This window comes from Carassius auratus, chromosome 40 (genome assembly GCF_003368295.1).
Source record: "Carassius auratus strain Wakin chromosome 40, ASM336829v1, whole genome shotgun sequence".
Classification (NCBI taxonomy): Eukaryota; Metazoa; Chordata; class Actinopteri; order Cypriniformes; family Cyprinidae; genus Carassius; species Carassius auratus.
Window position 1 is genome coordinate 1,734,470 of NC_039282.1, and position 12,555 is coordinate 1,747,024.

At 37.7% G+C, this 12,555-nt stretch overlaps 1 protein-coding gene across 1 annotated transcript in view; it reads left to right on the forward strand.

The window, feature by feature from the left end:
* The window catches only part of hephl1a (hephaestin-like 1a), a 36,549-nt gene extending 26,026 nt beyond the window's left edge, over positions 1 to 10,523 (forward strand). Inside the window, exons 20-21 of the mRNA XM_026225905.1 lie at positions 9,326 to 9,376; positions 9,484 to 10,523. Of these exons, the coding sequence (XP_026081690.1) occupies positions 9,326 to 9,376; positions 9,484 to 9,563 (131 nt within the window). The 3' untranslated portion in view covers positions 9,564 to 10,523. The remainder of the gene's footprint in view (positions 1 to 9,325; positions 9,377 to 9,483) is intronic.
* Positions 10,524 to 12,555: the final 2,032 nt, after the last annotated feature.

The window sequence follows — 12,555 nt, forward strand, 5'->3', positions numbered from 1 at the left end:
CCGGATTCCTTCGCGGAGGCGGCAGGCTCCGGCCCCCTGGCGAACGGCGCCGACTCCTCCGCTCCCTCACGGACGGCAGCCGCCCCTCCATATCGTGGGCGGCCAGCAGCGAGCTCGCCCGTCCCCGGCAACTCGCTCCAGCCCACCGCCTCGAGCATCCCTGGCGGCACATACCTCGCCAGCTCGAGGGCACCGCGGATTCACCACAGCGGCGAGGGATCTTCAGCAGCGCGTCCCTCCTTCTCCCGGGCTTCGGCACCACTGTAACATACAAACTTCCTATACATCAGGAAGAAGGAGGCGGGGAAAGGCGCACAATCAAAACATAATTTTAATATTCAAAAATAAACACAAAACAGCGCGTCAGCCCCTCACGGCGACTGACGCGCACAAATAAAAAGCAAACACATAAACTAATGTCCCAGGCCTGGTCCTCTCTCGTCCTTCACGGTCGTCACTCCAGTTTTATATCCTTCCATCTCCTACGTGGGACTCAAGACCGGCGGTGGGGCGCAGGTGTAGCTCATCTCCAATCACTACACCTGGCCTCACTCCTCGTTCCCACGCCTCTCGGCCCCGCCCCACTCGCCACAGTAACATAAAACAAATTATTACTTTTCGTTAAAATCTTTGTTAATGCCAAAAAAAGCTTACATTTATGTGTCTTTTTGTTCGCTGAAGCAGCCATGTTGCCGAGATATTTCATACCCCTTCGTTTGAAGTGTGGTCCTGAAAAATCTTCGTTTGAAGGGCTATCTGGCCCTTCCCCTTACCCCTAGCCCTCCAACCAAAAGAGAATCGAGACACCTCTACCCCTTCATGTGAACATGCTAAACGGAATGGGGAAGGGCTTAGGCAGGGATAGACAACTCCGGTCCTGGAGGGCCACTATCCTGCAGAGTTTAGCTTCAGCCCTCATAAAAACTCACCTGCCTGTATCTATCTAGCAGAGGTGGACACTCGAGGAGTTCAGAAAGTAAAAGTCCTGCCATAAGTTTATTCCACCCATGAACTCAGCAGCTGATTTCAGCAGAGGAGGAATCAAGTCATTCCCTCCAAGTCACCAACAAGTCTTAAGTAAAATCCCAAGTCCTCAAAGAGATAAAGTTAATTTGATAATTAAGTGACTAATTAAATGAAGATTGTGCATTAGTGATGAACACCTACTGTTAACAATCAACATCACTGAAGAAAAGAGAAACACAAGAGCTATAAAAATATCTTTGTCACCATAATTGTGGTCAGTATTTACTTCCTTTGGGCTCTGGAGCCTTTAGCAGTTTTAATAAGTTTGCTTCTAAGCAAATGCATAACTGTTTTACTGCAAACTTATGTGCAATTCAAGAACAAACTAGCAGGTAACTTATGCTTTTGATGACTGTATGATCTTGATTCAGATTTATTTTTCTTAAAAAAATAAACACTATTTTATTATATATGACCACCATAATAGTTCAATATTAAGAGGAACAAAATTTTTTTTTTAGGATTTATGCATTAAGTCATGATCATTTATCTTATGATCCTCAATAGTGGTGACAAATAATTATTCATACTGCAGTGCATTATGGGTGTTTTCATGTATTGCAACATGAAGCATTTTGTTCATTGTCACCATTGCAGAGATTCATATGCTGGTTCTTGATATATGTGTGTGTCTAAAAAGCACTGGAGTTCAAATTCTTGTATGTAGCACACAGATTTAAAGTCTATTCTCTGTAAATAATGTAGTGCCTTTTTTGCGTGCTGTAGTTTCACTGGGACAATTATTCAAAATGTAAACTTATGAAAAATACATTATTTTGAATATATTCACCAGCTACTTGTGCCCATATGTTTATTGTACACCACTGAGCTCTCGTTTCTACAACATCACTTATAGGGCTACAGAGAAAGATCTAGCACAGCAAATCAAGGGTCAAGAGCACAACTAAATCAAACACTTATTTCCATGATGGTGGCATCATTTTAACCAATAAGACATCTGATCCTCTGTAATTCTCAATAACAGCAGGTGTTCATCACTAATGCACAATCTTCATTTAATTAGTCACTTAATTAGCTCATTAACTTTAACTCTTTGAGAACTTGGGATTTAACTTGAGACTTGTTGGTGACTTGAAAGGAATGACTTGATTCCTTCTCTGGTGAAATCAGCTGCTGAGTTCATGGGTGGAATAAACATATGGCAGGACTTTTACTTTCTGACTCCTGGAGTGTCCACTTCTGCTATCTAGCAATCCCGAAAACACTGATTGCCTTGTTCAGGTGTGTTTAATTAGGGTTGGAGCTAAACTCTGCAGGAGAGTGGCCCTCCAGGACCGGAATTGTCTATCCCTGGGCTAAGGGATATAAATGGGATTGGGCCTTAGTTACCTCATCTAGCATTCTCACTGCATAGCTGGAAACTTCTCAGCTTTTGAGGGAAACAACTACTGAACAAATGAGATATAAATATTACTATTTCTAGTTTTTGCTTTGACATGCAAGTAATGATTAATTTAATTGTCTAATCTTTCAGTTAATAAAATCAGCTTATAGAAGAACGTACTATTCAAGCCTCTTGCGGCTACTTAAAAATATCAGTTCATCTCAGTTTTACCATAGAGCTCCATTATGATATAAACATTTAACTGCTAAATAAACTAGATGGTTTACTCCCCAGCACATTTCATATGTCTCTCCAGTCAGAAGTGAGCATCCTAGAGCAGAGGCCTTGAAGTGGGGACTTTGGAGGGAACAGGGCTCTTATGTTTCATCTAGAGCAGTGGTTCCCAACCTTTTTCATCTCGTGGCCCACACAACCAAACACATATGTTTGCGCGGCCCAATGCAAAAAAAAAAATAAATAAAAAAAAATATATATATATATTTTAACTAGGGCCGGGACTTTAACGCGTTAATTGAGATTAATTAATTACACAAAAAATAACGCATTAACTAAGATTAATTAATTACAGAAAAAAAATTCCCGCATTTTTAATAACTTATTTTTGCACCGCGGAACGTTTCTCACTGGATGAGTTTCAGTGGACCGATTATACTGGAGCACCAACTAGCGTTCGCATATCACTGCAGCACATTGAGCCTCAAGTATCACCTCAACGCAAAACATATAGCAGCTAGCGTGGACTTTACACTTTATGTTGAACTATGTATTATTTTGTTGGTGCAACAGTTTATGTTGAACTCTTTATTGTTTTGGCCAAGGTTATTGAGAGTTGGACTTAGTATGTTATGGCCTCTGAAGCAACAAAGAGATGTTTTCTAATAGTCAGTGTTTCCAATGGTCTAAATGTAATTGACAGTGTTGTGTTTTACTTAAAAATAAAAAAAACACTTTACAGAAGGTCCCAGCACCTATAAGCTACCTGAATTTCTGAAATATACTATTTCTAAATTGTTTCTAAATATGCTATTGCTACACTTCATGGCAAAAATTGCACTGGTCTGCTAGACTTGGTTGAACAAAAATAAACAATATTTTGTTGCTTAAGCTTATGTATTCATTATTCTATGGTATACTATAAATCCATGTGAAAAAAAATTACTTCTCACTGTTCTCAGGTCAAATATTTATCTGCGATTAAAATGCGATTAATTTCGATTAATTAATTACAAAGCCTCTAATTAATTAGATTAATTTTTTTAATTGAGTCCCGGCCCTAATTTTAACTGACCCCGCTATTGTTGGGTTAATAACTTAGTACTCAGAAGCTAGATTGTTAACTGTATTTATTGATTGAACTAGGGCTGTGCTATTGCGGTTTCTTTGATTAATTTTGAGAATTTGATTTTAATCAAGATTTTTACACACAATTATATGCTTTACACAGCAAAATCCCCAGTGTTAATTTAACACTCTGAGTGTGGACTCATATAAACACTGAAGCAGTGTTAAAAGTAACACTGAAGCAGAGTTGAAGTTAATGAGATAATTAAGAAGTTAATTAAGTTATGATTGACCATTATTTGAAGACACCTAATGTTAACAAGCAGAATCACCAATCGAGAAAAATCACAATTTGTGTGTCACCATTATAGTGGTCAGTGTTTGCTTTAGTTGGGATCTAGACCCTTCAGTTATTAACTTTAGATTTTGTGTGACTGTGGTAACTGAATTATATCATATAGACAGACCACAGCAAAGGTAATCTTATGATATTGATTATGGTTTGGACTAATTGTCATGGAGTGACCTGAATGCACGAGTTCAGGTTTCTTTACTGTGTACATAAATTAGGTGGATATAAAAGGGATCCAGCATTTTTGCCGTAATACAACTTTTTAAAACTTAGTTCTACATAATGAAAAAATTATTTAGTTTAGACACACAGACATCAAGAATCAAGCGTGTTGTAGCCAACAAAAACTCATCCATGAGTTTTACGCGAATGCACATTTAAATAATGCACGAGCACGAATCTCTCGCACGCAGATTTCCTTTGCTCTGTCACAAAACCAGAAGTGCTTGCCCGGAGAGAGTGCGCGTACTTAAAACGTGTCTCCTCTCACTTAAACTGCGTCCTGCACTCACAATTCTCTCTATGCTCATGATATTAATTATTTTTATTTCCAGCCTTTTACTGCGTGCAGTGTGAGCACTGATCCGTTAACATGGGCTCGTAAAAAAGGCGCATCACAGACAGTGTGTGAACCTGGAGTTAGGCATATGCCCAGTCTGTTCTGTTCTGTCAGGGCCGCGGAAAATCGTGCTATAAAGCGATTTAGAAATCACGATGCTCAAATTGTGATTTTATGACAATTTCGATTAATCGCACAGCCCTAGAATGGTCTGAAAATGAACAGAAAATAACTCGGACTGGCACCGCTCAGTAAAACGGGAAAAACATCCAGCTCGGCAGTGGGTAGACAGTCAGCGGAGCAAGCAGTCAGGACGGAACATGTTGGCAGCCATTTATGCACGTTTGAATTTGTTGTTCTGTAGCATATGCAGCAAAAATATCTAAGATAAATTGGTGGCTTATTCTTAAACCAATCAGCAAGCTCGAATAGAGGAAGCATAGAAACAGTTTAATATAATTTTTTTTGTTTTTTAATTATATATATGAAATGATGTTATGATGTTATGACTTAGACATTTTTACATATATTAACAATATTATTATTTCTTTTAATAGTAATTGGCGGCCCAGTTGCCATACCACAGGTTGACAACCACTGGTCTAGACTAGAGTACACTTGATGAAGGGAGCAATGAAAGACAATGTATCTTTTCCATGATCTTTGCCTGGAATGTTACCCTGACAACAGCATTTATCAGCTCATTAGCTGTACACAACAGGAATCTCTTATTATTGCTGTTATTGTAAAGAGATCTTGAAACTAATCCATAAGCTGTTTTGTCCAAATTTTCTGAAAAGACTTGATCACTTTATAGGATGAACAGATTTAATATAGGCTTTTATTCAATGTAAACTCAAAGTGCAGAAAAATCTGAAAAATGATCCACAGAAATGGGATACAGTTGAGCTAAATGTCAAAATGTCAGCACAACACCAGAAAGTCATTGCCCAGAAGTTGAAATTCAGATTTCTTCATGGCTAGTTTTATCTTTCATATTTGCTTTGGTTTAAAAGAAATGCTGATATCTTACCGTCACTTGGATAAGAGTCGTTTACAAATTTTAATTTTAATTGCCTTTATTGGAATTGCAAATAATTTACTTTTTTATTGCAAATATTTAAATATGCAAATATGTATAAATAAAACTATTCAAAATGAAAAACAACATACATTAAAGCAGGGGTCTCCAACCTTTTTGTCAGTGAGGGCTCCCTGAAGGGATAAAATAGAGAGTCTTGAGGGCTACTTGTTTGATATAGGCACACACACACACACACACAGAGCTTCAAGTTTTGAAAAATACAACAACAAACAGTAATATTGTTAAATATTATGACAATTGAATTTATAATTACCGTATATACCTGAATATAAGACAATTTTTTGTCCTAAAAATAGGCTGAAAAATGGGGGGTCGTCTTATATTCGTGACAAAATCACGGGGGGAAAGCGAAAAAGAACAACGGCATAAATATGAAATAGTGACTGAATGATTTCGGCTATACTTGGATGTAAAATTAGAAAAGCAACATAATATTTGTGTTTAACCAAATTAAAACGATGCTCCTCTGCCGTGCTAGACCCAAAGAGAACAAGAAAGGTGCGCGCACGCGAGACGAAGAGCGCGCGAGCGAGCTGGAGAGAGAGCGCGCACGAGAGAGAGTTGAACATCGGACTCTGAGGACATTATTTAATTTCCATTCTTGTGATCTTTAAACAGAGTGTTGGTTATCAAAGTCATTGCTCCCTTGACAATTTCACCATCAGAGAAAGGTTTTTTGTGTTTCGTTAAAAAATGAGCAACTCTAAATGAAGCTTCGGTTGCAGCCTGTGAGTTTTTAGCGGGTTTTGTAAAAAAATGATTGCTGCCTGCTTAATGTTGTTTTCATCTCACTAACATTTTCTTTTCTAAGTGATGTACCTGGTGGATAACGAACATTGAAGGTCTTGTGGGTTGTGGTGAAATGTCTCTCCGCATTGTGTCTCTTGGCAACCGCAATGCTAGCTCCACAGATGAGGCATACAGCTTTATCTTTAACGTTGGTGAAGCATTTGCGTTTGGATTATGTCACATTTTATGCGTCCACAAATTGAAAACGCAATTGCAAATACAGTCCGGAAATATAATTCCATATCTGTCTCCCACTCCTCGTTGAAATAATAAGTCTTCTTTTTTGCATGACTTCCATCATCAGCTATAATTAATATTTTTTATAGTTCAATTTATCTCATGTATGTACGTTACCGTCTGCCCGCGACTGCCTCAACTCACAGAAGTGACATTTTTTTTTTTTTTTTGCACAACTGTAATGTAGCCTATAGCCCTAATTGGACGGGACTAGTTTTCTAAACTACGTTTGAGTTTCGATTCTTACCACCTGACGTCTGCGATTTTCATGTACCAATTCGGACGGGACTAACATCTCCATGTTTATTACAGAGGTGTCTGATTTGTGTATCTGGGCGTCACAGAGTTCACGCGCTCTGTATGCGTGCATTGCATTCATTCTGAATGATTGCCATTACACAAATTACATTAAATTTTTTCATTATTTAATTATGTTTTAATGGTATATGGAATTTCACCAATAGTTATTTTTTAATTTATGCCATTATCATAAAAAAAAAAAAAAATGAAAGATTACAATTCAGGCTATTTATAGAACGTGCTTGGCGGGCGACTCAGAGACTCCCCGCGGGCACCATGTTGGAGACCACTGCATTAAAGGGATAGGTTACCAAGAAATAAAACTGAAATAATTGTTTTCTCACACTGGTCTTTATCTAATGGCCATAACCTTTTATTTTTTTTGGAACACAAAAGGAGAAAAACACTTATTTTCAAGTTTGCAAAAATGTACAATATTTTGATAAATTGATTAATAAGCACAGCATGAAACATGATGCCTATAAACCATATGCACATAATATGTTTTCTGAGCTTTCAGTTGTGTCAAGAATAATTCCTCTCTCACTTAAGCTTTTAGGATTTTATTATGGACTTAAAGGGTTAGTTCACAGGAAAATGAAAATTATGTCATTAATAACTCACCTTCATGTCGTTCCAAACCATGGAGATCTCCGTTTATCTTCGAAACACAGTTTAAGATATTTTAGATTTAGTCCGAGAGCTCTCAGTCTCTCCATTGAAGCTGTGTGTACGGTACACTGTCCATGTCCAGAAAGGTAAGAAAAACATCATCAAAGTAGTCCATGTGACATCAGAGGGTCCGTTAGAATTTTTTGAAGCATCGAAAATACATTTTGGTCCAAAAATAGCAAAAACTACGACTGTATTTAGCATTGTCTTCTCTTCCGTGTCTGTGTGAGAGAGTTCAAAACACAACAGTTCAATGATATCCGGTTTGCGAACAAATCATTCGATCTTTTTGAACCAGTTCACCAAATCGAACTGAATCGTTTTAAACGGTTCACTTCTCCAATACGCATTAATCCACAAATTACTTAAGCTGTTAACTTTTTTAATGTGACTGACGCTCCCTCTGTGTTCAAACAGACCAATATCCCGGAGTAATTCATTTACTCAAACAGTACACTGACTGAACTGATGTGAAGAGAGAGATGAAGATGAACACCGAGCCGAGCCAGATAACGAACAAACGAATGACTCTTCCTCGAGTCAAGAACCGGTTGCATCGGTTTTCAGATCACCAGTAGTGATGGGAAGTTCGGTTCTTTTCAGCGAACCGATTCTTCCAGACAATTCGATTCAATAAACCGGTTGAAGACAACGGTTCACCGGTTCTTTTGCACTCGACGTAATGACATTATTTGCGATGATTGCCCTTCATTCAAGCCTTCGGTTTACCAGCGCTCATAATACTAGCACAGAATCAGTTCAGAATCAATCATCAAAAGAATGAGTTCGCTGAATCACACATGCGCAGTATCATCAGCTCCTCGGTTCACGAATCAGACGCGTCTGACAGAAACGGTTCTTCACTCGTGAACGACTCAGTCTATTGTTCGTTATCTGGCTCGGCTCGGTGTTCATCTTCAGTTCTCTCTTCACAGCAGTTCAGTCAGTGTACTGTTTGAGTAAATGAATTACTCCGGGATATTGGTTTGTTTGAACTCAGAGGGAGTGTCAGCCACATTAAAAAAGTGAACAGCTTAAGTTATTTGTGGATTAATGCGTATTGGAGACGAGAACCGTTTCAAATAATTCAGTTTGATTTGCTGAACTGGTTCAAGAAGATCCGGATACATCAAGTGATTCATTCGCGAACCGGATATCATTGAATTTTTGTGATTTGAACTCTTTCACAAAAGACCCGGAAGAGAAGACAATGATGAATAAAGGCATAGTTTTTGCTATTTTTGGACCAAAATGTATTTTCGATGCTTCAAAAAATTCCAACTGACCCTCTGATGTCACATGGACTACTTTGATGATGTTTTTCTTACCTTTCTGGACATGGACAGTAGACCGTACACACAGCTTCAATGGAGGGACTGAGAGCTCTCGGACTAAATCTAAAATATCTTAAACTGTGTTCTGAAGATAAACGAAGGTCTTACGGGTTTGGAACGACATGAGGGTGAGTTCTTAATGTTAACATAATTAACATAATTTTCATTTTCTGTGAACTAACCCTTTAACTTTTAATGTAAACAACTCTTTAGAGAGGATTAATGACTAAACTGGATACAGTGAGTGGCAATAAACTTATATGAATTTATATACATTAATTGTTTTTATTTCTATTATACTTAGGGTCAGCAAATTCACCAGGATCATCAGAGACTGGCAAAATTTCAGGCAGTGGTAAATAAACTTTTATATTCACAGCATTATTTATCTTCTTAATAAACTTAATAAAATCATGTAATGTTCATGGAATGTTTTCACATTGTGATTTTTTTTTTTTTCAGCCTTCAGTCATTTTAGAAATCCATCGACTGTGATGTTGTGTTTCCTTGGATTTGTCCTATCATACTTTGTAGCACACTGAAAAACAGAACAAAGTGACCATGAGCCCTCAGAATGAATATTTATTGCTGTGATGGTGATGCTCACTACTTAGTTACCTAATCTAGCATTCTCACTGGAAACTTCTCAGCTTATGAGGGAAACAACTACTGAACAAATGAGATATACATATTAGTCTTTCTAGTTTTTGCTTTGACATGCAAGTAATGATTTATTTAATTGTCTAATCTTTCAGTTAATAAAATCAGCTTAAAGAATGTGCTATTCAAGCCTCTTGCGGCTACTTAAAAATATCAGTCCATCACAGTTTTACCATAGAGCTCCATTATGATTTAAACATTTAACTGCTAAATAAACTAGATAGTTTAGTCTCCAGCACATTTCAAATGTCTCTTCGGTCAGAAGTGAGCATCCTAGAGCAGAGGCCTTGAAGTGGGGACTTTGGAGGGAACAGGGCTCTTGTGTTTCGTCTAGAGTACACTTGATGAAGGGAGCAATGAAAGACAATGTATCTTGTCCATGATCTTTGCCTGGAATTTTACCATGACAACAGCATTCATCAGCTCATCAGCTGTACACAACAGGAATCTCTTATTATTGCTGTTATAGTTATTGCTGCAACACAAAAACACTGTTTGGAATTTCACCTCAGGGTTTGCAGTCTACAACAAGCTAATTAGTGATTAGCAGACTAATTAGATAAAGCAAACACACAAAATGTGAAATTATTGCATTGGTAGCAGAGTAAAAGTAAGATGAATAATGAGTGTGTGAATGAAAAAAATTTGTTTTTATGGCTTTACATATGAACTGGTTTTTAATCAATATTTTTTTGTTTTAAGATTGTTGTGCAACATTTCTATTTTTAATTTGAACTATTTTTAATCTTAATTGTGCACTGTTTATGAACTTATCACAACTTGTCAGCTGGATATAATAAAGAATAAAATGAATAAAATAAAGAGACGGATTATTAATGTTATTAGTAGTATTCGTATTTTGAAGAATGGTATTTGAGTGGTTTATAATTATATTTATCCAAAGGGTTTGTATGTCATATTGTCATACAGCGTGCATTTCACATTTTATTGGTTTTGTCTCGTCGTGCCGGGACAAACGGTATCACAGAATTTAAGGAGTATAACATTTCTGTCACATGCTTGAGGCATTCAACCAATCACAATGCACTGGAAAGCACACCTCGCTTTTCAGAGTGATGAGCTTTGTAAAAATCAATGTTTCAGAAAGGCGGTGCATTTAGGAGAAACAATAACGTACAGTATGCACACAATTTTCTTTTTAGCAACATCATATGACCCCTTTAAAGGAGAAAAAGATGAATATACTAGTCAGAGACCAGACTGAAACCCCACTGAAAGTCTGTGAAATGAACTGAAGACTGCAGTCCACAAATGCTCACCATCAAATTTAACTGAACTTGAGCAGTTCTTCAAAGATGATTGGGCAAATATTGCAAAGTCTAGAGACAAATCCCAGCAGACTAAAGGCTGTAATTAAAGGAAAGGTGGTTCAACAAAATACTCAATGATTCAGTTTTTTTGCCCCCTACTCTTTTTCAAAGGACATCCTGGGATTTTTAATGACCACAGAAGAGTCAAGACCTCGGTTTAACATCTCATCAGAAAGACGGTCCTTTTTGTCAGTATAGTGTCCCCCTCACTATACTGGGGCATTAGCACCCACACAGACCTCATGGTGAGCACCCTCTGCTGGTCTCACTAACATCTGTTCCAGCAGCAGTGTTTTCACTGCAGGGTGATGGCTGCTATTAAAGGGGATGATTCTATTTTATATACAGTACTCACTGTACACTGTAACTTAAATATATATATATATATATATTTCTAAGGTGGAAGACTGCGGTTCTGCAAACCCTTGAAATGACTTTCAAAAAACTGATTGCTATCCAAGAATACAGAGGCCAATAATTTATTTACTGATGAAGATGAAAACTTAGTTGATGAAGGCTAAACTGAAAAGATGACAGGCCATATTTTGGCATCAAATGTTCAAATTTCTAAATTATATTGTCTTGTTCAATTTTTTATTTTTACATTGACATAAAACTGGAACTTCAGAGATGGGCATATCCAGAAAGAAAGAAAGAAAGAAAGAATAGTGTCATTGTTTAATTCAATCAAATGACTGTGTGAAGAGCATTAACTATTAAATTAGTATAATTCAGCTATAAAGCAGCAGTGCTCCAGAAAACAGTGATGTCATCATCCAACTTCGTTTAGTTCTCTTTTTTATCTATTTATTTATTTTTGATGTGACTATGTGCTGGAAGAAGTAAATATGGGCAAGCTAAAAGATCTAAGTGCCTTTGATAAGAGCCAAATAGTGTCGGATAGATGATAGGGTCAGAGCATCTCTAAAACAGCAAATATTATGGGGTGTTCCTGGTATGAATTGGTTAATACCTACCAAAAGAGATGATGGAAGGACAGCTGCTGTAACCACAAAACTCTGCAGTACAGTGGCCCCCTTCAAAGGTTTAGTCCTGAAAATGGGAGACAAAAAAGTACAATTTCAAGATGCACTGAATCGGGTAAAAGGCAATTAAATCATGTATGCAGCAGCAGGTCAATGAGCCCAAAAGGGCCCACGTCTGACCTCTCTTTATCTTGCTGCACTGGTTACTGATTGTGGCTCGTATCAAGTTCAAGTCATTGATACTTGCATGTAGAACAAACACAGGCTCAGCACCCACCTACTTCCACTCACTTTTGTGAATCTACATCCCCTCCAGAAGTCTGAGATCCGCTAGTGAGCGATGCCTCGTGGTCCCATCACAGAGAGGCTCAAAATCACTTTCCAGAACATTTTTGCTCATCATTCCGGGCTGGTGGAATGATCTTCCCACCCCTATCTGGAAAGATGTATCCCTGACAATTTTCAAAGGGCCAGCTGAAAAACTCATCTCTCTTTAGTCAACATTTAACAAAATCTTAATTTAATAAAAAATATCTTTCGCTTTTCTTAATCCCCCA